The sequence below is a fragment of the Genypterus blacodes genome, unplaced genomic scaffold (assembly GCF_046128005.1).
Source record: "Genypterus blacodes isolate CSIRO-AG114 ecotype Tasmania unplaced genomic scaffold, CSIRO-AGI_Gbla_v1 ptg000154l_1, whole genome shotgun sequence".
Classification (NCBI taxonomy): Eukaryota; Metazoa; Chordata; class Actinopteri; order Ophidiiformes; family Ophidiidae; genus Genypterus; species Genypterus blacodes.
Genome location: NW_027466956.1, coordinates 2638432 through 2661406, shown reverse-complemented (window position 1 = coordinate 2661406; position 22975 = coordinate 2638432). Strand labels below are relative to the sequence as shown.

Genomic DNA, 22975 nt, shown 5'->3' with positions numbered 1-22975 from the left:
AATTCTATTACTTCTCTAACTGTCAAAAATGTAGGGATTTAAAGAGTTTATCTTTTTATTTTACTTTATTTAGGTCTGTTTGTATCAGTGATAAACATCACCATCCAGCCATCACTACTGAGGGAGAAGCTGCAAGCGATGAAGGTAGACACGTCCACTATCTCCTGGATTACTGACTATCTGACTGACTGACCAATTTTCTGTCTGAAATGGTGGTTAGTAACACTGGAGCTCCACAGGTGACTGTGCTGTCTCCCTTCCTCTTCACCTTGTACACCACTGACTTTCAGTTCAACTCTGGGTCTTGCCACTTGCAGAAGTTTTCTTATGACTCTGCAGTAGTTGGGTGTATTAGGGATGGAAGGGAAGAGGAGTACAGAAAACTGGTGGATGATTTCGTAGAGTGGTCTGGGAGGAATCATCTGATTCTGAATGTGATCAAGACCAGGGAGATGGTAAGATTTCAGAAGAAAGAGGACAGTTTTCTGAGTGAGGATGTTCAGGTGGTGGAGGATTATAAAAACCTCAGAGTCCACATTGACAACAGGCTGGACTGGAAGACCAACACTGAGGCTGTATACAGGAAAGGAATGAGCAGACTCATTTTCCTAAGGAAGCTGAGATCTTTCAATGTGTGCAGCAGAATGTTGGCAGCAAACTAGATACTTTTGGGACTGTGGTGGAGAAGAGGTCACTAAACAAAATCCAAAGCTACTGAAAAGCTGCAGTCAATGACTCTGAGTTAAGAGATAGGACCCTCCCTGGCCGCCAATAATGCACATGGCTTTTCTATGCTCCTTTTTCCTTATTAGGCATTGTGTGTTTTTGTCCTCTGTGAGCTACAGGATGCTTGAATTTGCTTGAATAAAGTACATATCTATCTATCTATCTATCTATCTATCTATCTATCTATCTATCTATCTATCTATCTATCTATCTATCTATCTATCTATCTATCTATCTATCTATCTATCTATCTATCTATCTATCCATCCATCCATCTATCTATCTACCTACCTACCTACCTACCTACCTACCTACCTACCTACCTGTCTGTCTGTCTGTCTGTCTGTCTATCCATCCATCCAACCATCTATCTATCTATCTAATCAACAGCTTCAATATTAATTTCCATCCAATCATCATCCACATACCTTCCTACAAGTCAACATCGGTTTAAGTCCACTGAATAGATATACAGTATATGTCTATACAAGTCAAAGGAGCAATGACATTTTAAACAGTTATTACTATCTACTAAACCACCGTCTCCCAAAGTGTGGTTGAAGAAGTCAAGGTTAAGCAAGTGAGCCATGAGAGATCATTTACAATTATGTAAAAAAGGCTTTCAATTTTCATCTTGTAATTAAGTTTGAAAGTACTGTAAAATATTAGGATTAAGTATTCACATTAAAAAAAGTAATCTGAAATAATAAAACAAAGCCATGAGATTTAAATGATTAGTGAAAGTTAATCTTAGGCAAATGGACTTGGTGGTCAAGGCTTGAAAAAATTTCTCCTCTCATCCCAAAGGCTTCTTCAGTGTTACTTTTATTCTGTTATTTTACCAAGGCATAACATGTAACAGTGTCTCAACATGCTGATTTAGAGATAAATCATTTTCACACTTTCCATACACTAAACACAAAACTGATTTCACCCATGTTCATATAAAAGCTGTAAACAAGTTTTTGCTGCCCCTGAACCTGAATGAGTGTATGAGTGACGTGTTGACATGTTGAACCATAACAAGGCCACCAAAAGTGAAAGAGAACATTCAAAACCACAACTGAACCGCTGGAAATACTTGCTCAAACTGTCTGAAACAGTGGCTTTACAGGAAAGCAACTGTTTGCAGCAAGGGCCTAAAAGTTGAGGGTTTAAAAGGGTTTGAAAAGGGATTCCAATAATATGAGATAAATACCTCATGGTTTTTGGCCTTGGTGGAGGTATGAGCTCTAATGAATACCCTTCTTGTTTTTGGAAATGAATCCCTAAGGTTTTATTACTGGATCAGACATTATGTTTACATGCACACTATACTCTGTTTTGTCTGTACTGCAATTAAGGCAAAAATTGCGAGTGAGATAAATACTTGAATAGAATTAATAGGATTCAGGGGTTCGCCAAATTTACATATATCATTTAATCAGAATGTCAGTTGAGTTCACCGGTTGTGGAAATGCACATGGTGGTGTCTTACTGTCACTGGTCACAATGTTTACATGCCTGAGCAACTTGATTTTACAGTTGCATCATCTTACACGAAAACATGAATTTACCTTGAGCAACAGCCAATTTCAATCTGATCATGGGGTTTACGTGATGTTTACAATTATTATGTGTTGTGTATGTAAACATACTAAGTGAGAACAGTGAGTTAACTATGCACTGTATCTGTTGGCCAGTACGTGTTGTGAACATGTAAAGTAAAAAGGAAACACCACATGATATCTCATATTCTCAGAGCCATATTTTGATCCATTTTAATCGATCTGTGGAAAATACATCTGAAAATGTCCTGATATTTGCCAACCAGACCCTCAGCTAAAAACACTCCAACATTTCCTTGCCTTTCTGACCTGCACATCATACAAACATTCAGAACTGACTGTATAAATGTATAAACTGACTCTATAAAACTGTTTTTTTGATCATGTATGCTCTATAAATACAGCATGGTTGACTTTTGACGCTCTTGTTGGATTGCAAATGTGATCCCCATAAAGGGAAAATTAAAAATTTAAGTGTGAGCAAGATCAAAGCTATTTTTATACCAAAAGTGAAAGTGAACAGATGTCAGGATGTTCGTGTAAGACTGTAACAGACAGTGACAACTTTGACCACAACCACACTGTGGAAACACAGTGTAACATAGAGGCTCTATTAGCAGATTCCTTTCATTCTTCATCATGGGCAGTGAGCCCAAACACTTTAGAAACACATAGTAAATTAATGATCCCTGAAAGTAAAGTGTTGGCTTGTTTGGGATGTTTCATGGGTTCTTTTGTTCAGAGATGAACACTTGTGCTCCTGGAGAAGCTTCAGAAAGTCCGATCAGGCTTAATTTCACTGATCAGAGATTTTAGACATAAGCATGGCTTGATTGGATGTTCTGTATCTCCCCTGTTAGGTTTGCTGTGCCTGAAAGTGTGAGACAATATCAACAAAAACTGGGACAAGGCTGCTTTAGTCTTATTCCAATCATCCACAGTCCATTGCTCTAATCTGTCACAATCAGCCAGTATCCATGTAAAGAGTAAGAAGCCCTCACACAAAGAATCAGTTGGTTTGAAAATCGGTATTTTGGCTCATAACATACCTCCAGTGTAGTAATCGCTAATAGGTACATTTCCATTTAAATACTAAATAAATTCTCTGCCACCGGTTTATTCCTAAACACATTGTTTGTACATGTTCTAGACAGAGAAAAAAGAAAAAAGAGTGTAGACCATCGGTGGAGCTGTTACATTACAAAATCTCAAGACTTCACAGTCATAAAATGATTAAAATTACTACAATATGTACAGTACCACCTTGATTTTGTTCTGCCTTTCCAATATTTAACTATTTAATTGACAGAAACAAAAGGGAATTTGTCTTTGACATATGTAAGAAGGTCAGTTACATACATGTTTATAATTTTAATTACACAAAATCAGTCTGTACATTTGCGATGGTGACTGACTGATAAGTTAAATTAAGCGCACACAGAAACTGCTGGTTACTGATGTGAAGAATGTTTAGCACATAAGTCAGAAATATAGAGATTAGCTTCTAAGGGATCAAAACAGCAAATCTGCACCACACAATTACATTACATTATGGTCATTTAGCAGACGCTTTTATCCAAAGAGACTTACAATAAGTGTGTTCAACAAAGGTAAATAATTACAAATTAAACCTGGCATGATCATTTATACAACCATCATTTAAATGCATTGCATTTTTCCATTGAGCAATCAAGGCAAACAACCACCAGCATTCCATAAAGCCCTGACAGCACTGTGACAAGGCAACACAATGTCCTACAATTCAACCATGTCTGTCCATGTCAGTATAATTGTTGGAAAAATGTTGATTGAGTTATACTATGAGAGCATGCTGAAGTCCAGTACAGGAGGAGACAAGCAGTCTGACTAGAGATAGTCTTATGATTGACTCAGACAGTGTGCACCAAGATGTTTCCTGCTGGTAGTGTGGTAGTGTGTCCTGTTGATATTGTTAAACTGATCAAGACTGTGTGTGACAGGGACAAAGTCCTCTGGCAACCATGTATAAGATGATGATTTGAGGTATTGAAAATCAGTCAACCCAGACTGCAATGACCACACACGCCTATGTGTGTATGCCTGTGAGTGTGATTGTAGGATTAGGAGTCGAGTCTCCAGCATCCCCAGCTGCCAACAAGCACATAATTTGCTGCTCTCTTCTTAAATACGGCCCAAACTCTCCGAACTTGTCAGATTGTAGACTCAGCTATCCAGTTAGTTTCTCTCCAGCCATCTGAGAAGTATTTCTACTGTTTTGGCCGCATTCTAACTAGTCTTTATGTCCGGATCTCAACTTGAGTCCTGTTTTTGCCAAGGTTTGAAAACAAAGATGGCAGATTCACAAAGGAACTAGCGGCACAGGAAGGAAAGTTTAACACACTGCAGCCTGAGTCGAGCAGAAACTAGTGTGTCCCTCACTTCACAGGGTTGTTTGTCCCTGGAAAGAGGGAAGAACAAGAAAATAATGGCACCCATGCAAAGTCTAAATTAGCATAAGCACATTTATAGGCTCAGAAGAACAGTTAAATGAAAAAACAATCTAAAAACGGGTGGGTGCAGGTTATTAATCTGTGGGTAAAAGAGATGGCTTGTTCAAACCTTGTATTGATTTTCAGGGGTTTAAACATATATTAGTATATGGAATAAGTATCCTCTGCCTCTCATAGAGCAGCCTGATCAAGCCCTCCAGTGCATGGTGCAGGGAGGCAGTGGCTTAGTGGGTAGAGCTTCCGCCTAAGAACCGGAGGGTTGCTGGTTTGAGTCCCTGCCGAGGTGCCCCTGAGCAAGGCACCGAACCCCCAGTTGCTCCCCCCTCTGCGAAGGGTGGTAATGTAATGTAAGTCGCTTTGGGTAAAACGTCTGCCAAATGATCGTAATGTAAATGTAACTGACTTGACTCTTGCTGCAGCAATAAACTCTCAACCCAAGTGTTCTGAAGTCTCCGTGCCTGAAGAAAAGAATTCTTGTGACAATAATCAAAATTATCCTTAACACTATTCAATGGCTGTGTCTTCGGACACGCATGTTACTTCAGAGAAATATGTCCCAGCACCCCAAGCTTTCTGCACATTTTCCAAAACCCCAGCGAATCATCCCTCATGTTTGGGAAATGTCAGGGGCTGAGACAGGAGAATGGCAGGTTGGACAAAAAGTTTGTGCGGTTGATGACCTGCATGTCACCAAATAAAACCCGGCTTCTGTCACCAGCGTCGCAAACATCCCTCTTCAGGTTGCCGAGTGTCTCCAGGATCTGTTGGCGTTCTCGGCCCCGCTTCACACCTCTGAAGTACAAAACAGCAGCCAAGTGCTTCCTGCTGCAGGAGGAACACAGAAAATCACACCAACACAATACAAACCATTACAAGTTGAAGTCCTAAGAGTAACAAGAGTTAGCAGTAAAATCTGTCCAAGTTTACAGAACAGCAATCTCTAAATAAAGGTAAGGTCTTTCATTCGCCTGTCAGTTATTTTCTCAAAAACACCGTCTCTGGGACAGATAAGTAACTGGTCATCCAGGTAACTGAACTGTTCACTGCCATTTGACATACCTTGCTAACCTTGCTAATGAATCAGCCATACACATGAAAGTCTCTCAAGGTTCAGTGCTTGGACCAATACTCTGTATCTACTTCCATTAGGTAAAATTATTTAGAAACACTGATACCCAACTTTATTTATCAATGAAGCCAGAGGAGTCCAGTCAATTTCATAAACTCCAAGCATGCCTTTAGGACATTAAGACCTGGATGTCCTATCATTTTTGTACTACTTAACTCTGATAAAACAGAGGTTATTGTGCTTGGCCCTAAACACCTTAAATGAGATAGCCATCATGAAATTTATCCTGGCCTCCAGCGCCACTGAAAGAAATGTAGGAGTTATCTTTGATCAGGATCTGTTGTTTAACAGCCACATAAAAACACATTTCAAGGTCTGCATTCTTCACTTACGCAACATTGCAAACATCAGGCACACAGAATGATGCAGAAAAACTTGTCCACACATTTGTTAACTCTAGGCTGGAATATTGTAATTCATTATTATCAGGCTGCCCTAATAATTCTCTGAACACTCTCCAGTTGGCCCAAAATGCAGCTGCACCTGTCCTGACCAAAAAAGGAAAGGAAAGGAGATCATATTTCTCCCATTTTAGCTTCACTGCACTGGCTCCCAGTAAAATACAGAATAGAGTTTAAAATCCTCACTGCCAACTAAAGTCCTCCTGCACACTTTCAAAGCACTTGATGGTCAGGCTCTATCTTACTTCAAAGAGTGCAGGCTCACTTGTGGTTCCTACTTTCTCCAAAAGGAGAACGGGAAGTAGAGCATTCAGTTATCAGGCTCCTCTCTTGTGGAACCATCTCCCAGATTCGGTCCGGGGTCAGACACCCTGTGTAGTGTAGGCTTAGAACTTTCCTTTTAGATAAAGGTTATAGTTAGGGCTGGAATGTTGGGCTTCTTTAAATGCTTGAGAAAACATTTTTTTGTGATTTGGCGCTATATAAATAAAGTTGAATTGAATTTACTAGGAATGCTTGGAAGTCCTGGCAGAGTGTTTTAACATTCAAGCAAACCAGCAACATTTAGGGGCAGAAATACAAACACAAAACGTGATAACCACTAAATTACATTTGGATCACATCTCTTATACCCCTTTGTTTTGATGTGTTGCCTGTAGCAGTACCCGCACATGCACGCACACACACTCCTTCAAGCATGAAACTATTTTCCTCAGTGGATTCTTGAAATTAGAACTGAATTCACTTAATATATTGTACTAAATAGTGACTTGTTTCTTTGGTAACTACGCATGTTGTTAGTGGGATCATGTATTGTCAGAGGGTGATTTCATGGATTAAACTTCTCCACTTACCTTTATATACTCATCTGCTAATAATACTACATTGTCCCTTACTTATTTTCTGTGCTGTGTCATCTTAATTTATTGGTCATTGTTAATTTCCTGTGTTGTTGAAATGTGAGCATTAACAAATGTGAGCTTCTTATGGCAAATGTCTGACCTTTTTATTTAATGTCAACTCATTTATAAACAGTAATAAAACAATAAATAAATAAGTTAATTTGGAAAAGGTTTGTTACCATTTCCACTCATGAAACTTGTCTGTGAATTTCAGATATAAACAAAAACAATATTCTTTTCGAAAAAATAGACATGCATTTCCTGAGCTCAGGCTCAGGCTTTATGTAACACAAAATTCTGTCAAATACCTCAGTCTAGTCATAATAATGACAACACACACTCAATAATGGCTCTCCGGTTCTTATTTTAAAATAAGATTCACCAGGGTGCTTTGAAGTAAATGGGGTATTTTGTCAATCTGCTAACCACCTCCTCTGAAGCTATGATTCTAAGCTTTTCATACGGAAATCAAAAACAGGTTGTCGTGTTTTGTGTCTTCACTCTGGGCTTTTTTCTTGGTTAAAATCTTGCTCCACAGTGACACGAGTAATAGTCATGTGTGTTTCACTTCAGTATTGATTTATAAGAAATTGCCATGTGGCAAAAATCCCTCCATCCTACTTCCTGATCTCAGCTGACCACAGTACAGTAAACTTCAAGGTTCAAACCTCAATCCCTGAAATGATGACATGAAAATTACTTTCTCTGCTCTTAAAAGCTGCTTAAAAGAAAGATTTGTGTTGATGCTCTTATCATACCAACTGCAAATCTGACTGAATGAAACGATAACTTTTTGTTAAAACTACATTTGCCTGGCATTGTGACTCAAATGCTGCCAGATAGATTTACTCTGGCAAACATTAGTAAAGTATTTGCACAGGAATAGGGACAAAAAAGTGCTCATTATATTGACATCTAGTAAGTTCTATTCATTACAATCATTATTTAAGTTTTCCAAATTTTCCAAAAATGTAAAAATCCAAAATCAGAGGAAAGGTGTTTACCTGATGTCTGGATAATGCAACACCAGAGACCATACATGGTCCTTTATGTCCATGATGTTTTTCCGGCCAATGATGTCGCTCAGCTCACCTCCTAAAGGATGTAGCCATTCATGAGTTGAATTCTATGAGATGGAAAAGGGGAAACAGAGTTAAACTGCTGTTGGGTTTAATATATTATATATATAATATATATTATAGAAATTGATGATTTACTGTTTAAAAAAAACATGAAAATGTCTTGTCAAAGCTGTACTTGGATGAAAAAGCACTTCATCAGTTGACTTCAGCCAATCAGAGTAGCTGCTTATTCTGGGTGCTAAAATGACTCACAGCTCTTAAATGGGCCATCAGAGAATGAGATGAAAGAATAACAAGTAGAATAGTAAAATGGTTTAGTTTGTGGATCACTCGTGACTTAAAGACAATATTATTTGTTTTAAAATCTATAATTTTACTATCAGAATACAAGTGAAATAAATCAGCTGGAAAAATCTTAATAAACATGAGCTAAACATATGCAGTACATGTTGCAGTGGTTGGAGGACTTCTAACTAACACCAAAAGTGTTTACTTGTGACATGGAGATACAAATCACATTTCAAATGTGGGAGATTTTGGACTGAAATTCTGAAAATTTCGAATTAAATCATAATTCAACAAAAGCAATAGATGCATCCACCCATCCATCTATCCATCCTTACACCTACTCAGCCATGTTTACAATTCTCCGAAGGTCCACACTGGAAGGTGGGACCAAGAGGGGGGCCATCATTGAGAATTGCATGCAGCGGTGAAGGATTGTTTCTGTGCTATATTTGTAATCTCCAAATGATTGGTAATGTGGAAAAATGGAAAGAACAGCACACTCTTTCACTTTCACTTCTTTGCTCAGAACAGTGACACACTGTTGGAAAAAAGAGTTGTGTACCCACTTTCACACCTTAGGAATGCATGAAGTGGATTAGGATGATCTTAGATTCTATCAGATGCAGATGCCGCAATTTCATGAGGAGAGACGGGTTGTCTGCGACTTCATCTGACCCAGATGAGCCTTACTGATGAAGAAATAGTAGGAGTAAAATGTTCATGTGTGAATAGGTTTGGCTGTGTTTATGTGTTAAAGACTGCCAATTTTGTCCTCGGTGAAACTTTGGCAAAACAAAATCACGCACCGTCTTTTAAGGATTACATGCTGCTCTGTATAAGGGACTTATTGAACCCTTATCACTTGGTCAAACAGAGGCTGAGATAAAAAGTTTTCACCCAGCATGCCCATCTTTAAAGTCTGAATCTGCTAAGTAACCATGGATAGATGGAATGCAGCAAGACTTGCAATGTTTGCCACTGAACTATTGAGATCAATACTCAAATACTAAATCCTAAAGTATCAGTATCTCTTATTATCGTTGAGTAAAGGTACTTAGTTGCTTGCATCCCTGCATGCACTGAGAGTTACCATCTTCTCAAACAGCTCCCGGAGTCTGAGACCCAACTGCTCACGGATCTTGCTGGCTGCTTTCTGGTGTTTCTTGTTCTTGCATGAGTAGTCGTTTCTCATCAGCAGGCCGACGTATTCTTTCACCACATGATAGTGCAACTGGCTTGCCAACTTCTGTTATTGAGGAATAAACATGACATGTGTTTGGGAAATGAATGTCTGCATGGAAGGCAGATCTGGCAACTTGCCATCTTCAGAGCATCTGACCAACACTTCCACCAATTCATTCACTCGTCCGTATTGCGAGGTTTAATGCCATACTGGCAGTGACAAGAGCATCCGGCTATTAACAAAAGCATCTAAATGAATTCCCTGGAAGTTCCCAGAGGTTCATTGGAAAGTAAATAAGGATTTCCTCTCGTCACCTCTGGCGCAATTACCACTACAATGGTGGTAATGCTGCTAATTTCAATTAATACTTGATTAGATTTTTCGTGTAATTCAATAGTTCCTGTCCTAAACAAACTGAAAATACTTGACTAAAGGTATACTTGACTTATTTTCAATAATTTCCTGAAAATATCACTTGTTGAAGCAGCAGGAATTCTGTTATGAGAGCAGGACAAATGTCAGCATTGTTGGCATGTTTGGCTGCAGAGGAGACATTTATTGAATAATCAAAAATCTTGATAATTTGACAGGTGATCTATCATCAGTAAGAGGCTGTGCTCCTTTCTGTGATTAGAAATGCTTGATCGGGTAAGAAGTTGATACATTTTTCTGCTTTCTGCCTGGTTTCTCACCTGGGCATGTGGAGGCCGAATCAGAGCGCAGTGCTGGGAAAGCTTCTCTATACAACTACAAAGCTTTTCAAAGTCATCGTCATCGGTGAGCCACTTCTTGGTCAACATTCTCCCCAGGTATGGCTGGAAAACATCACAGACACAGTTTCAATCCCATTTAGTCATCAGTGAAACCACTCAACCTTCTCCAATGGTCAAATACTCACATTTGTGAATTTTTGGAGTGAACAAAACAAAGTTGAATCTTATATCTCCTCTGTCATTTTTCATTACAAAACATTTTTCATTGTTCTCATGTGCTAACGCATGTGCTATCGCTATTGCCAGATCTGTCACAGTCAGAGATGCAGTTAGTTCATATTAGGAATACAATTTGATGCTGACAGTAGATAATGATGAGTTAAGTCAATTTACACTGATGTAAGTACATTGTGTTTTCTCTGGTACTGTTTGGTTGGGCTGTTTGGGCACAAACACAAACCCGAACTTTGTTTGGGTTTGCTTCAGTGTTGTGTTATGGTATGCATCGGGCCGAGCCAGATTCATTAAATACCGTTGTTGGATGGGTTTGGACAAACATTTCAGACTTGAATCAATCTCTATTGCAAAGTTGTCAGCAAGAAGCCAAGAACATCATTTTTCATTTCCTCTTTTAGAAAGAAAGCGGTTGTGGAACTGAAACCAGGCTTTGACCTAAAATAATCCAATCTGAAGCATTAAACCAGTTTTTTACCTTCACACTTGTTTTACCTCAACATGCTCTTTGAACTGTTCCTCAAGATCCATGATCAGTCTGTCAATCAGCCACTTTACCTCTTTTCTGAAACTTTCCTCCTTTTCTGGGCAGCAGCCCCAGAATCCTTCCATATGCTGCCTGCAGGAGGAGTTCAGTTCATAATTCTGCATATACCCAATCAAGTCTGAATGCAAATCAGATTTGGTGATGAATGCAGCCATATAACAAGCAGGAACAAAACTATGCAGGTGGGAAACTTCAGAGCAGTCTGTGTCCCTGCTTCAGTTCGCTGGTGTTTTGAATTATATCCTCCAAACAATGAATGCTCATGGTTCAGATAACAAATGACCACACGACACAGAGGTAATTTTTTTAAAAGGCCAATCATTAAATAACAAAAGTCCAAGTCAATTCTTCTCTTCTCAAAGGCAACATTATAAAGGGATTTTTTAAATAATTTTTGGGACTAATTAAGTGAAGTTGGATAATATCCGACGACACACCTGACGATCTCTCACGGCACAGTGGTTGAAATTCACTGGTCTAACAAATGTTAGAATAGGTGATGTGTGAGCAGATTTCCAGGGAATACACCACAAAATTATGATCATTATCAAAAATATTTTAAGTAAAAGAGTTTTCCAGGGTTTTTAAGACTGTATTAACCCCTGATTATAGGATATCCATACCTGAAATACTGAAATGGGGAATGTTAAAAAGTGTTTCTGGATATTCATCCTGAGCAGCCTCATAATCTAACAAATATTCAGAGTCGTCCCAGCTATTGTATTTACAGCTCTCTCAACTTTCATCACCTCCAGGCGACTGGCTGCCCCGGCGCTCAGCGGCCCCTGCTTGCGATCGATGCGGTCACGGCTTTTCTCTGTTCTGGCACCTCAGTGGTGGAATGATCTCCCGACTGATGTCAGGACAGCGCTGCCCATCTTTCGCCGCAGGCTGAAGACCCCTCTCTTCAAGAAACACTACCCGGATCCTCCCTCTTAGGACATCACCTACTCTGTCCTAGCTCTTCTGATGCTCTTGTTTTCTAATCTTTCATTTCTAATTTGTCCTTTTTTCTCATTCATCATAGTACCTAACTTATTGCACTTCTACTCTAGCTCTAGTTATGCTCTTAGCTGTTGGTTTAGGAAGGAAATGCGCTTACGATTTCTTGTGACCTGAAGTTCTTTTATCTACCTTTGTTGAACACACTTATTGTAAGTCGCTTTGGACAAAAGCGTCTGCTAAATGACCATAATGTAATGTAACATGACACCAGTGAAAGCATAATCTCTTGAGTAGATGAAAAAAGGAGAAGTCACTGACAATTCCTTCCCTCTGCTTCCTTCTTTCTTTCTTCTGACATCTGCTTCTAATGTTATGCGTGTTGCATCACACACATCTCTATGCGGATGACCTACATCTACAATTTGAAGTTGGCCTGTACTCTCAGTACTCACAAGCAGACCAGCTTCCCTAAAATCACGTGAGCCTTTTCTGCTCTTCCAGGCTAATGGGAGGCTGGCACCACAGAGCTGCATGACCTCATATAAGTGAAGACTTCTCACACTTTCAAGGGACACTCCATAGATCTGTTCATGATATTGTAAGAATGTGCTTTCACCATATGAGAAGAAGTGAATTGGAATGATTTATGATTTATAGAGTCACGAACACTGAATTGTAACACTGTGGAATAACCCAGGGATGACTCATTCAAACAAAGGTCCGGTTCTCTGCAGCCTCAGGGCTGTAAATTTAACTGTTTGTTTTCTCTATCACACAAATTAATTAATTAATTAAAGACGTTTTAATAAAAGATGCAGCAACAAGGATATGATTTAAAGTTAACTTTGTTTGGTTTATAGTCATTAGAGTTAAAGTAAAACCTAATTTGTTGTTAAACAGGGAAATGTGGACTAACCTTTCTGGTGTGGCCTTCTCACCTTCAACCGATTCCTTTAAAGTCTCAATTGCTTTTTTTTAATATACAGATTTGAGTGGAATTTGCATAGATAATTCTATAATTTATAATCTTAGCATTGACATATTTGCCAGCTGATGAAAACTATACTTCTTTGTGTGCACACATTAATGATGTATCCAAAAATAGCAGCATAAATCAATCATTCTCTAATACTTCTGTGTTGTCTGCAGTTTTCATAGACCTGAGAATCTCTCTGAGTGTTGTGTTTTGTGACATGCTGTTTTTACAAAAAGATCTGCTTAAGGTTACAGATGCCAAAGGCAGTTTTGTTGCAACATTGGCTGAAAGCAGAAAACAAACAGTTAAACGACACATGGACTGCCTGGTGCATCTGCTGATGCCAGATTTGGGAGGCTGGAGGCGGGTTATGGCAGGAGAGTGCTTCACAGTGTTTCAAGGGTTTCCGGGAAACGGGCTGTGTGTGAAGCTGTGCCACTTACTGTAAGTCACTGAAGCTGTTGATGTACGTAATCCGATACTCTGCCCCAACATCCTCTGCAGTGCTGCAGTGACGCCTGAACTGTTCATCAAACCTGCAGGAAATGTAGTTTAAAGGCGGACAAAGCTGATTAATGCCTATCAGACAGCAGGGTGGTTTCAATCTCTAATATATTTGACCTTTCCATGTACAGTAACTAAATGACATATTTTATCGATTGAAATTTCATCTCTGACAAATCTATAAAAGAAGCAAATAAACTTTATCGGGTCAAATCACACATGCGAACACAAAGTTTTGTTTAGTAGTGTTGCACGTCACTATGCAAACATGGCAATCTGAAATGTGTCTTGCGTGCCCCTCTCTCACACACACACACATGCTTTACAGAGGGGTCAGCGCAGGGCAGCCATGATACGGCGCCCATGGTGCCTTGCTCAAGGGAACTTTGGCAGTGCCCTGGAGGCAAACTGCCAACTCTCCAGCTACCAGTCCACTTTCTTGGTCCATACAAGACTCAAACTGGCGACCTTCTGGTTCCCAAACTGAATCCCTATGAACTGAGCTACTGCCGCCCCTACAAACAAAAGAAGAATCTGTTACTTTCTAAAATTAATAAATTTAAAACAAAATTCCACTGTTTTCTGATGTAAATGGCAAATCTAAATAAAGCTATTTAGATTTTTTTCTGTAATAATTTTGTAGAATCAGTGAATTAAAATCAAAATTTTGATTTTCCGGACATTTCCGACTGACTATACAGTAAGAAGATGGAGACTTAAATGGACTATGTTTTTGTATTTTTTCCTTTGTTTATTTTTATAATGGAGAAATTTTGTTATCAGGAATATTTCGCAAATTAGACTTAATTCACCATTTTGTTTTCGTTTTCTTAGAGAACATATACATATTCATGTTTCAAGAATATTTTTAAGAATATTTTTCTTTTTTTTCAAAAAAGTTTGTTCATTCAAATCTTTCTGAATCAAGAAATAAAATGTGGAAGAGTGCTCTACATTTAAGCTAAGATAACATAAACTGATGTCTGCTGTGACCTCTGACCTCTTTGGAAACAGTTTCAGCTCTTCAAGGCAGGAGGAGATGACTTCCCCTTCCAGCTCAGCATCCCTATGTTTGGATTTGACTTTCTGTAGAGAAGAGCAACAATGATAATCAACATGTGAAGCTACACAGAGCTGAAGCTCTCTGCAGCCCCCTTTTGACTGTACGACTGTCATACACTGTTTATCAAGGAATAAAATCTTGCTCACCAAAACAAACCATCCAGCTCACTGGTGTCATTCCAAGTTTCATCATTCATTAAAGAATAATGTGATATTTATTTTTGATTTATTTACTGTTTATAATTAATGATAATCTTGTTGAGAAGAGCGGCCTACCACCCAGATGTCCATTGGGAACTTGGAGCTTGGGAACCCATCGTCACCCTTCTCTGGCGACTTGCTGTCCCTCCAAAACTCCTCAATTTCCAGTTCAATGAGGTTGTCCAGAAAGGGCTTCATATCCTCCTACAGGACGATAGACAGGCAGAAGAATGGCTGATGATGGTGGTGATCGTTTTTTCTCAGTGAAAAACACTGACCTGACAAAAGAGAACCATGACTGAGCTCAACTTCTTGCCTCAGAAAGGTCAAAGGTTTGGACTTCTGAGGTTGGACAGATGAACATTGACTTTGGTATGTTGGTATGGTAGAAACATTTTGTGAATTTAAATCCTATACATTTAATTGCAATAGGTGCAACTTGCTCCAGATGCAGTTCACATGCACACAGCTGCTGCACACAGATGCAGATGCACACAGCTGGTAAATACAATTATTGTTAAATATATTTATCTAATATACAACTGAAAAAACTCTAGTGGTAGTGGCAGTTTTTTTGATCATTGTGACTTACAGGCAGTAAGAAAAGCTTTCCAGCACATATTAGACAGCTGTGCCAGTCTCACTTCAGCTCCCTGATGGAGAGGACCACACATAAAGACCATGGACTTTTACAAATCCATCAGAACCAATATGATTATTGGTCATCATACTCACCCACTCCTTTGAATTTGAATTTTTTTCTAGATAATAAAAAATGTAATACTGTAAAACTTTAAATAACCTGCCTAATATTCTCTTCTCAAGTACCTCGGCTTGGGAACCGGAGGGTAGCCGGTTCCAGTCCCCTGTGGACCAAAAAAAGATTTGCCTCCAGGACACTGCCGAGGTGCCGTTGAGCAAGGTACCAGACCCCAACCTGCTCCAAGGGCGCTTGCTGCTGGCTGCCCGGCGGTGCCCCCTCTGGTGCATGTGTGTGTAGGAGGGTGGTGCAAATTTCAGATGTGTGTGATTTGCATTGTGTATAGTATTGCATTTTGTGAAACTGTCACAGTTCAGTCATCCAGCTCTCAGTGTTTTTCCATTGATCCTGCCTCCGCCCCACTCAGCCTGCCAGGCACACCCACCTCACCAGTCTTCTCTACTCACCTGTGCACACAGCTGCTTCTCATCACATGCAATCAGCCCAGCACATATATTCACCAGCTCCACACTCACTCCTTTGCCAGATTGTTCTTTGCCATGCGAGACCTTCTAGCATACTCCTGCCTGTCTTCCCGGTACCAACCTTGCCTGTCCCTGATTCCTCTGCTTTGTCTGCCTCCTGAATTCCCAGGTATCCTGACCGCCCGCCTGTTCCTGACTACCCGCCTGCCTGCTCCTTCCTGGTACCTTTGCTAGATCGTCTGCCTGCCCGCTCGACCGATCGCCACCTGTCACTGTTTCTGTGCTGTCTGCCTGTCTGTCTGCCGGAGTGTCAGTAAACCATTGAACTTTACCAGTGATTCTGAGTCCTTTGTACTGCAATTGGGTCCATACACCACCCGTTACAGAAACATGCAATACTGTATATACTGTAATGTATGTAAAGACTGCATGTAATGTAGCTGCATGTGAATTTCTCAAAATGCTGGGATAAATAAAGGGTGATCTCCTTCTTCTAAAGCTGCAAAAAAAAAAGGTTTTCTGATTAGGTGGAATCAACAGATTGTTTTAGCCAAGCTCTTCATCACCTTCATTCTACAGCAGTACTTTTCTTTGAGCTGATCCAAAAAGTGCTCGGTGCTCTCACGCTCACAAATCTCCGGCTGCAGGGATGGACTTCCGATGATTCTGTTACTGTGAAGAGATACGAATAACATGGTACAGCACAGCCCACAAAGACTGTAGTAGACATGTGGCTTCATGCCAAGGAACTGGAGAAACTAGTTCCAAAGTATGCAGATCTTAATCAGGACAGAAGTACAAAATAAAGTCAGTGATTTGACAGTTTGTTCAGGTGTGTGTGGCTCTCCCTATAGGCTGTGGTGTGAAGCCAAAAAGAGGCCTAGAAATGAGTTTTCGTTCCATCACCTCAGAACTACTTGCTCTTTGTGGTTTTCTAATCTTAAATATGTCCTACACCATGGGTAAAAAGTTCTCCGTGTGAATCCTACCCGGTTTTGAGAAATCAAAGACAGAAAATGAAGTTTTAAGGGAAAAACGTCAAAATTTGGCCTTGGAGCACTTTTCACGCCCTCATAAAATTCTAATTTTTGGACTTACAAGCATGATTTTTTGGATTTCATCAGCCATTACAACTTTCAGCAAATGTGCAAAGTATCAATACTTTTCATTGTTCTGTTGTAAAAATATGTTAAAGTGAACATGGTACTTTCTGTGATTACAGCATTCGTCACTTAGCACAAGTAATTCTTCAATTCTCTTTTGCTTTTCTGTCCAATTCTTATATTATGAAGAATTTAATGTCCATGCAGGTGTAATGTATATTTAGACAGACCTTAAAATGGCATTTACCAAATATATAATGTATCTATATACAATAATATAGGCCTAATCTAAAACCAATTTTAATGCTTCAAAGAAAACATTAAGGACATTCTAGTGAATTTCAAATACAACCTTTTATTTAACAGAAATGAATTAAGAATCGGCATCACTTTCATCGGTTTCACTGTCTGACAGGTCATCTATGCCATCTGAGGTTTCCAGACACTTCATCAAGGGTAGCAACACAGTTCTCACAGTTCACACATTTGCCGGAGAATGAACAAGAGCATTTACCCTGAGAACAGTTTCCAACTTTACAAGAACACAAGACAAATGTAAAACCAAATCTGGAGCAGCAGCTAGAGTCATCCATTTCACAGACAATACTCCATCCAATAAGGTCCAGCCATGGCTCTCTGGTGAAGGAGCACAGATCTGAGGCTCAAGTGATCTCCGGTGAATAGCTGCTTGATAATTCGCTCGTAAGCTGTGCTGATACAGGGCATCTTTTGTAGGAGGCAAGAGCTTCTCTGATGGTGTTGATACACAAAATAAGTTGTATCGGGCTTCATTGACACTTGGTACTTCCTGACCGTACAAATGACAAACAAATCTTTCCAACTCAGAAAACTCTGTCAAATCAAAGCTCTGGCCTAGCTTAATGAAAGCATCACAGAAAGTCTTTTTTGGTCAATAATTCAAATGCTTTCTTTTTACCCTTACCAAAGAAAGCGCTGACTGAGTCACAGCCTGTAAATACATGAAGCCCTATTAATGCTTCACTCATTTCGCACCAAGAAAAGCAGTAACTCTTGTCGGGTGTCTGCTTCTTCGTGGTCACATGAAGTCAACTCTGGTACAACAGACAAACAGACTTTACCACCCATAATTGTCAAGAGATGGCATTCCTTTCCATGAGTCACAAATATGGCAATGTCCTGTTTTAGTGAACTGAAATCAGCATCCTTCCATGCAGAGAAGAGGAATTCTACAAGGGCCTCTTTATTGTCACCATCTGAAAGGAATTTATTCCACTGTTTGGGAATCTTCTGATCTTTACTGTAGATGCTTATCTTTTGGGTCCCCAAAGAACTACGACGTGATCGCTCAATGTTTTTTGTTTTTGTTGTGGATCTCAACCTTTTGGGAGATGATGGCACAGTAGACGATGTACACTCGTGGTCAGATGCTCCACTGTCATCATCACAGGCAGTACATTTTGAAGCATTTTTCTCAGCACTTGTAATTCGTTTCGAGTCAATAAAACGTCTATAGCAAGTAGGATGGAAGCCAAGTTTCTTACTCTCCAGAAACAGTGACAGATCTGCAGGATTTGAAGTGGAATTATATTCTTGGATGAAACTTTCATTGTGTTTACAAATGAACTCCGCTAGTACGCGTTCATTTCCGCCGATTTCTATCCATTTATGGGCGCAAACAACCAACTTACTGGGGGGAGGCAGTAGCCGGTTCGAGTCCCTGCCAAGGTGCCCCTGAGCAAGGCACCGAACCCTCAATTGCTCCCCCCTCTGCGTAGGGTGGTAATGTAATGTAAGTCGCTTTGGATAAAAGCGTCTGCCAAATGCTCGTAATGTAATGTAATGTAATGTACTCCAACGAACAGCTGTCAAAGGCTTTGTTGATTCATTTTCAATAGCTGACACATATATGGCACACTTGTAATCATCGTTGCTGGCGTGTTTTCTGTCAGGTTCTGAGGTACAGGGTTGCTCATCAGGCGCAGCCATTACTGTTTTGGTGAGGACTGAGCAAGAGCTCAGGGTAATGATGTGACCCAAACGACGCGGTCTTATTGGCCAGCGCTGGTGCGGCTTGATATGCGAGCAGGGTTACGTTGTTGTCCGGTTACGGATATACTTCTGATTTTAAAGTACTCGTTACACTAATTGTGGAATAGTTCGAGTGGAGAATTTTTTGGTTATGAACTCAAACGGCATTAATGGGTTTTTTGCGACCATTATTTTGTAGTGCCTGAATTAGTGGAACGAACTTGCACGATACAGCCTTCACACCACGGCCTACTAGGAATGTGTCTTATTTCAGGAGGAACACTAGCCACAGTCTCCCTCTCTCCATCAATGGGCAAGTTGTAGAGAGTCTCTTCCTTCCCGTTTCTTGGGACTACCATCCACAAATCCCTATCAAGGCATCTCAACACCAATCTCAAAATCGGTAATGCCCACCAGGTGTCGCTCTGAGCGTGGCTCAGGATAGTAAGCGGTTCTTTTGGAATCTGAAGGTTCCTTGTTCGACTCCTAGAGCTAAAGTGCTGTTGAGCAAGACACTGAACGCCTAACTGCTCCTGATGTGCAAGTTGGCTCCTTTCATGGTTTGCCCCGGCCATCACTATATGAATTGTAAGCCAATTGTTTTGGCTAAAGTTGCTATTTGAGTGCAGAGTTATTATTACAGTTATTGAACAACATTGCAGCTACTGCACTGTCATCAAATTATTCAACAGCTTGCTGAATATACATGACTTTTTGCATTATGGTTGTATGAAGGAAACACGTGTATCACCTGTCTTATTCAGATTATTACTTTTACATACCTGAATAAACCAATTTATAATCACATAATCCAGTGTGACTCAGAATAAGAGTTTGCTGATTCATTATAACAATCAGGTTATGGTGTTTCCATGACTTTTGAAAAATGGATTTGTTGTCTTAATCTGTTAATATTCAAAGTTTCAGGCGCATGTCAATGTACTGGTTTGTATCAAACTCAAAGTCAAGTTGCATGTGAGTTCTGATTACGTCAAATTGAGTCTCAAGATTGTGACACAATCTCAAATTGAGTCTAAGTCAAGCAATTTGAGTCCACATGGCTCCAAAATATAAATAACAAAAAACTGACTGTTCAGCTTTACAGAAGACACAAGGACGCAACTCATGATATATATGGCTGGAAGGTTTTGACACTGGAATCCGCCATTTTGTCTGTGATAACTTAAACAATGAATAGACTTCTTTTTTTTATTTCTGTTAAGGACTTAAAAGTAATTCTATCAATCATCACGTCTTTACTCCGAACAATCTCTCCAACATTTCCTTCTTGCTGTCCCTCCTTAACGACATATTATAGGATAAAGTCACTGAAACTCACGATCCAATCACGTCTTAATAATTAATCTCGGCGCATAATCACAAAGCAGCCGATAAGAATGTTTACCTGTCATATAAACACAATATATCAACTCTGCACACCAGCCTATTAACCTCCCACAGTGACCCAACAAACACCTTCGTGTGTCACACTCTCCGTTTGCCTAACTGCAATTTTACAGATATATTACTTCGTGAAAATAGACACTAAAAGCGTCGTCTTACCTGCGCAGGTCCTTTAACACCTTAACTGCTTTCATTTCCTCCTTCGTGATGGTGGCGCTTTCAGTAAATGAAACTGAATCCCTCCCCCCACAGTTTATCTTTCCTACCTCTGCTGAGATCAGTGACGTATAAACAGGCTTAAAACCAAACAAAGGCTCAGGAGTTACTGTGAAAAAATTAACTCCTGATGTATGATTCAGATGAATAATACATTAATTATTCATCGATGGTGAATAATTAATTGATGAATAATAATAATAATAATAATAATAATAATAATAATAATTATAAAAATAATTAATAATGTAACATACATAATTATATATATATAAACATACAATGTTGCGGCGATCTGCCTGGAGGTGCGCATGCGTGCGGGTGCATGTGACGTGTAATCCGCTCAACAGGTACATGTGCGGAACAGCGGGCGCGCTGCTCCACAACGAGCCTCAGCGGGTGAGCGCAATCAGCAGCAAACGCCATAGACCCCAGACAATATAAGTGTCAGAGATTGTGTTTTGCGACATGTATATGTTGATAGATGTTTTACGACAGTTAGAGTCGTACAGCGATGTGGGGGTTTTACGGAAGTCAATGTTATGGCCGACACACATATTATTAGAGCACCTTGTCAATAAAAGACCGAAGCTGAAACAACAACGAACTGTCATCATTTTAGAATAAACACATAAGTTTATTACATGGTGTCAGAAGTGGTTGAGGACGGCGAAGTTTCAACCACCGGAGAGTTTCTGTTTTGAGAAACCGGCGGAGTGGCCTGACTGGAAAAAAAGATTTTTTACATGACGGCTACTAAACTGGACAAGGAGGACGGTTCGGTTCAAGTGAGCACGCTGGTGTATGCACTCGGCAAGGAAGCGGAGAACATACTGAGCTCTTTCACCTATGAAGAGGGAGAATGTGAAGACCAGTTTGATGTAGTTACGGTAAAGTTTGATGCCTATTTTATCCCGAGACGTAACGTTATGCACGAACGTGCCTGTTTCAACCAGAGTGCAGCATGTGGGCGAGCGCGCCCACATGCTGCACACATTTATCCGTGCTCTGTACGAACTGTCTGAACACTGTGACTTCGGTGCAAAAGGTGTACAAGAGGTGCGGCAGTCCGAAGAGGTAAAAGCACAGGTTAACCAGCAAGGAGAGCGTGCCTGTGCCGTTCAAGAAGTTGCACAGAAACACGGCGGCGCGCAAACTAAAGACTGGAGGTCGCGCCAGGACAAACATAAGCACAAAGACAGTGACCGCAGAAAATGCGGACGGTGCGGCAAAACACCACATAGTCAGCATAATAAGTGCCCAGCAAGACAGTCTACATGCAACAAATGTGGGAAAAAGGGGCACTGGGAAAGAGCATGCAGAGGTAGGCTGGTGAGTGAAGAGACTGAGGATGATGGTCATAATAAACATTATTACCTTGGCTCAGTTAACAGCACATCCGATGATGATTATGAGTGGACAGTAACACTGGATATTGAAAAAAACCTGTAGAGTTTAAAATCGACTCTGGAGCTGACTGCAGTGTTATGAGTGAGACTGTGTATGAAACAACTGAGCCAAAGAGAGTCCTACACAAGGCGAAGAAAGTACTGAGTGGTCCGGGGGGTGGTTTGCACTGTTTAGGGCAGTTTATCACACGGACGGTATACAAGGGCAAAACATACACATTCAGGCTCTATGTTATTCGAGGTGAGAGTGTGAATAACCTGCTCAGCCGGCCAACATCTTTAGCAATGGGGCTAATAAAGCGAGTGTATGAGATCAGTACCAGTGAACAGGAGTTTGGCCTACTGAAAACACAGCCTGTGAAAATCGCACTGCAAGATAATGTTCAGCCATATGCAGTAGCCACAGCATGCCGATTTCCCATACCCCTGCTAAATGCGTTGAAGGGGTAGCTGGACCGAATGGAGGCCAATGACATCATTGTGGCTGTGACAGAACCAACTGAGTGGTGTGCACCGATGGTGCCGGTCCCGAAAAAGAATGGAAAGGCACGCATCTGTGTGGACTTAAAGAGACTAAATAAAGTTGTCAAAAGAGAGGTTCATTCTGCCTACAACTGAGGAGATGATAGCCCAGTTGAGTGGGTCCACAGTTTTCTCTTCTCTAGACGCAGCTTCAGGATTCTGGCAAATCCCTCTGGACAAGGATAGCCAGAGGCTAA

The 22975-nt window shown here is 40.2% G+C and overlaps 1 protein-coding gene across 2 annotated transcripts in view; it reads right to left on the bottom strand.

The window, feature by feature from the left end:
* Nucleotides 1-2998: 2998 nt before the first annotated feature.
* The window catches only part of LOC143012716 (exocyst complex component 3-like), a 40189-nt gene continuing 20212 nt past the window's right edge, over nt 2999-22975 (bottom strand). The window contains exons 13-15 of one of the 2 annotated variants that reach the window (XR_012965073.1): nt 8199-8320; nt 3719-5587; nt 2999-3687 (exon numbers count right to left, since the gene is read on the bottom strand). Coding sequence is in view for 1 of the 2 variants with exons in the window: in XM_076165983.1 (XP_076022098.1) it covers nt 5386-5587; nt 8199-8320 (324 nt within the window). In the remaining variant the exon portion in view is untranslated. Of the gene's footprint in view, nt 5588-8198; nt 8321-22975 lie in introns of both variants that reach the window. The other variant, XM_076165983.1, reaches the window with a different exon arrangement.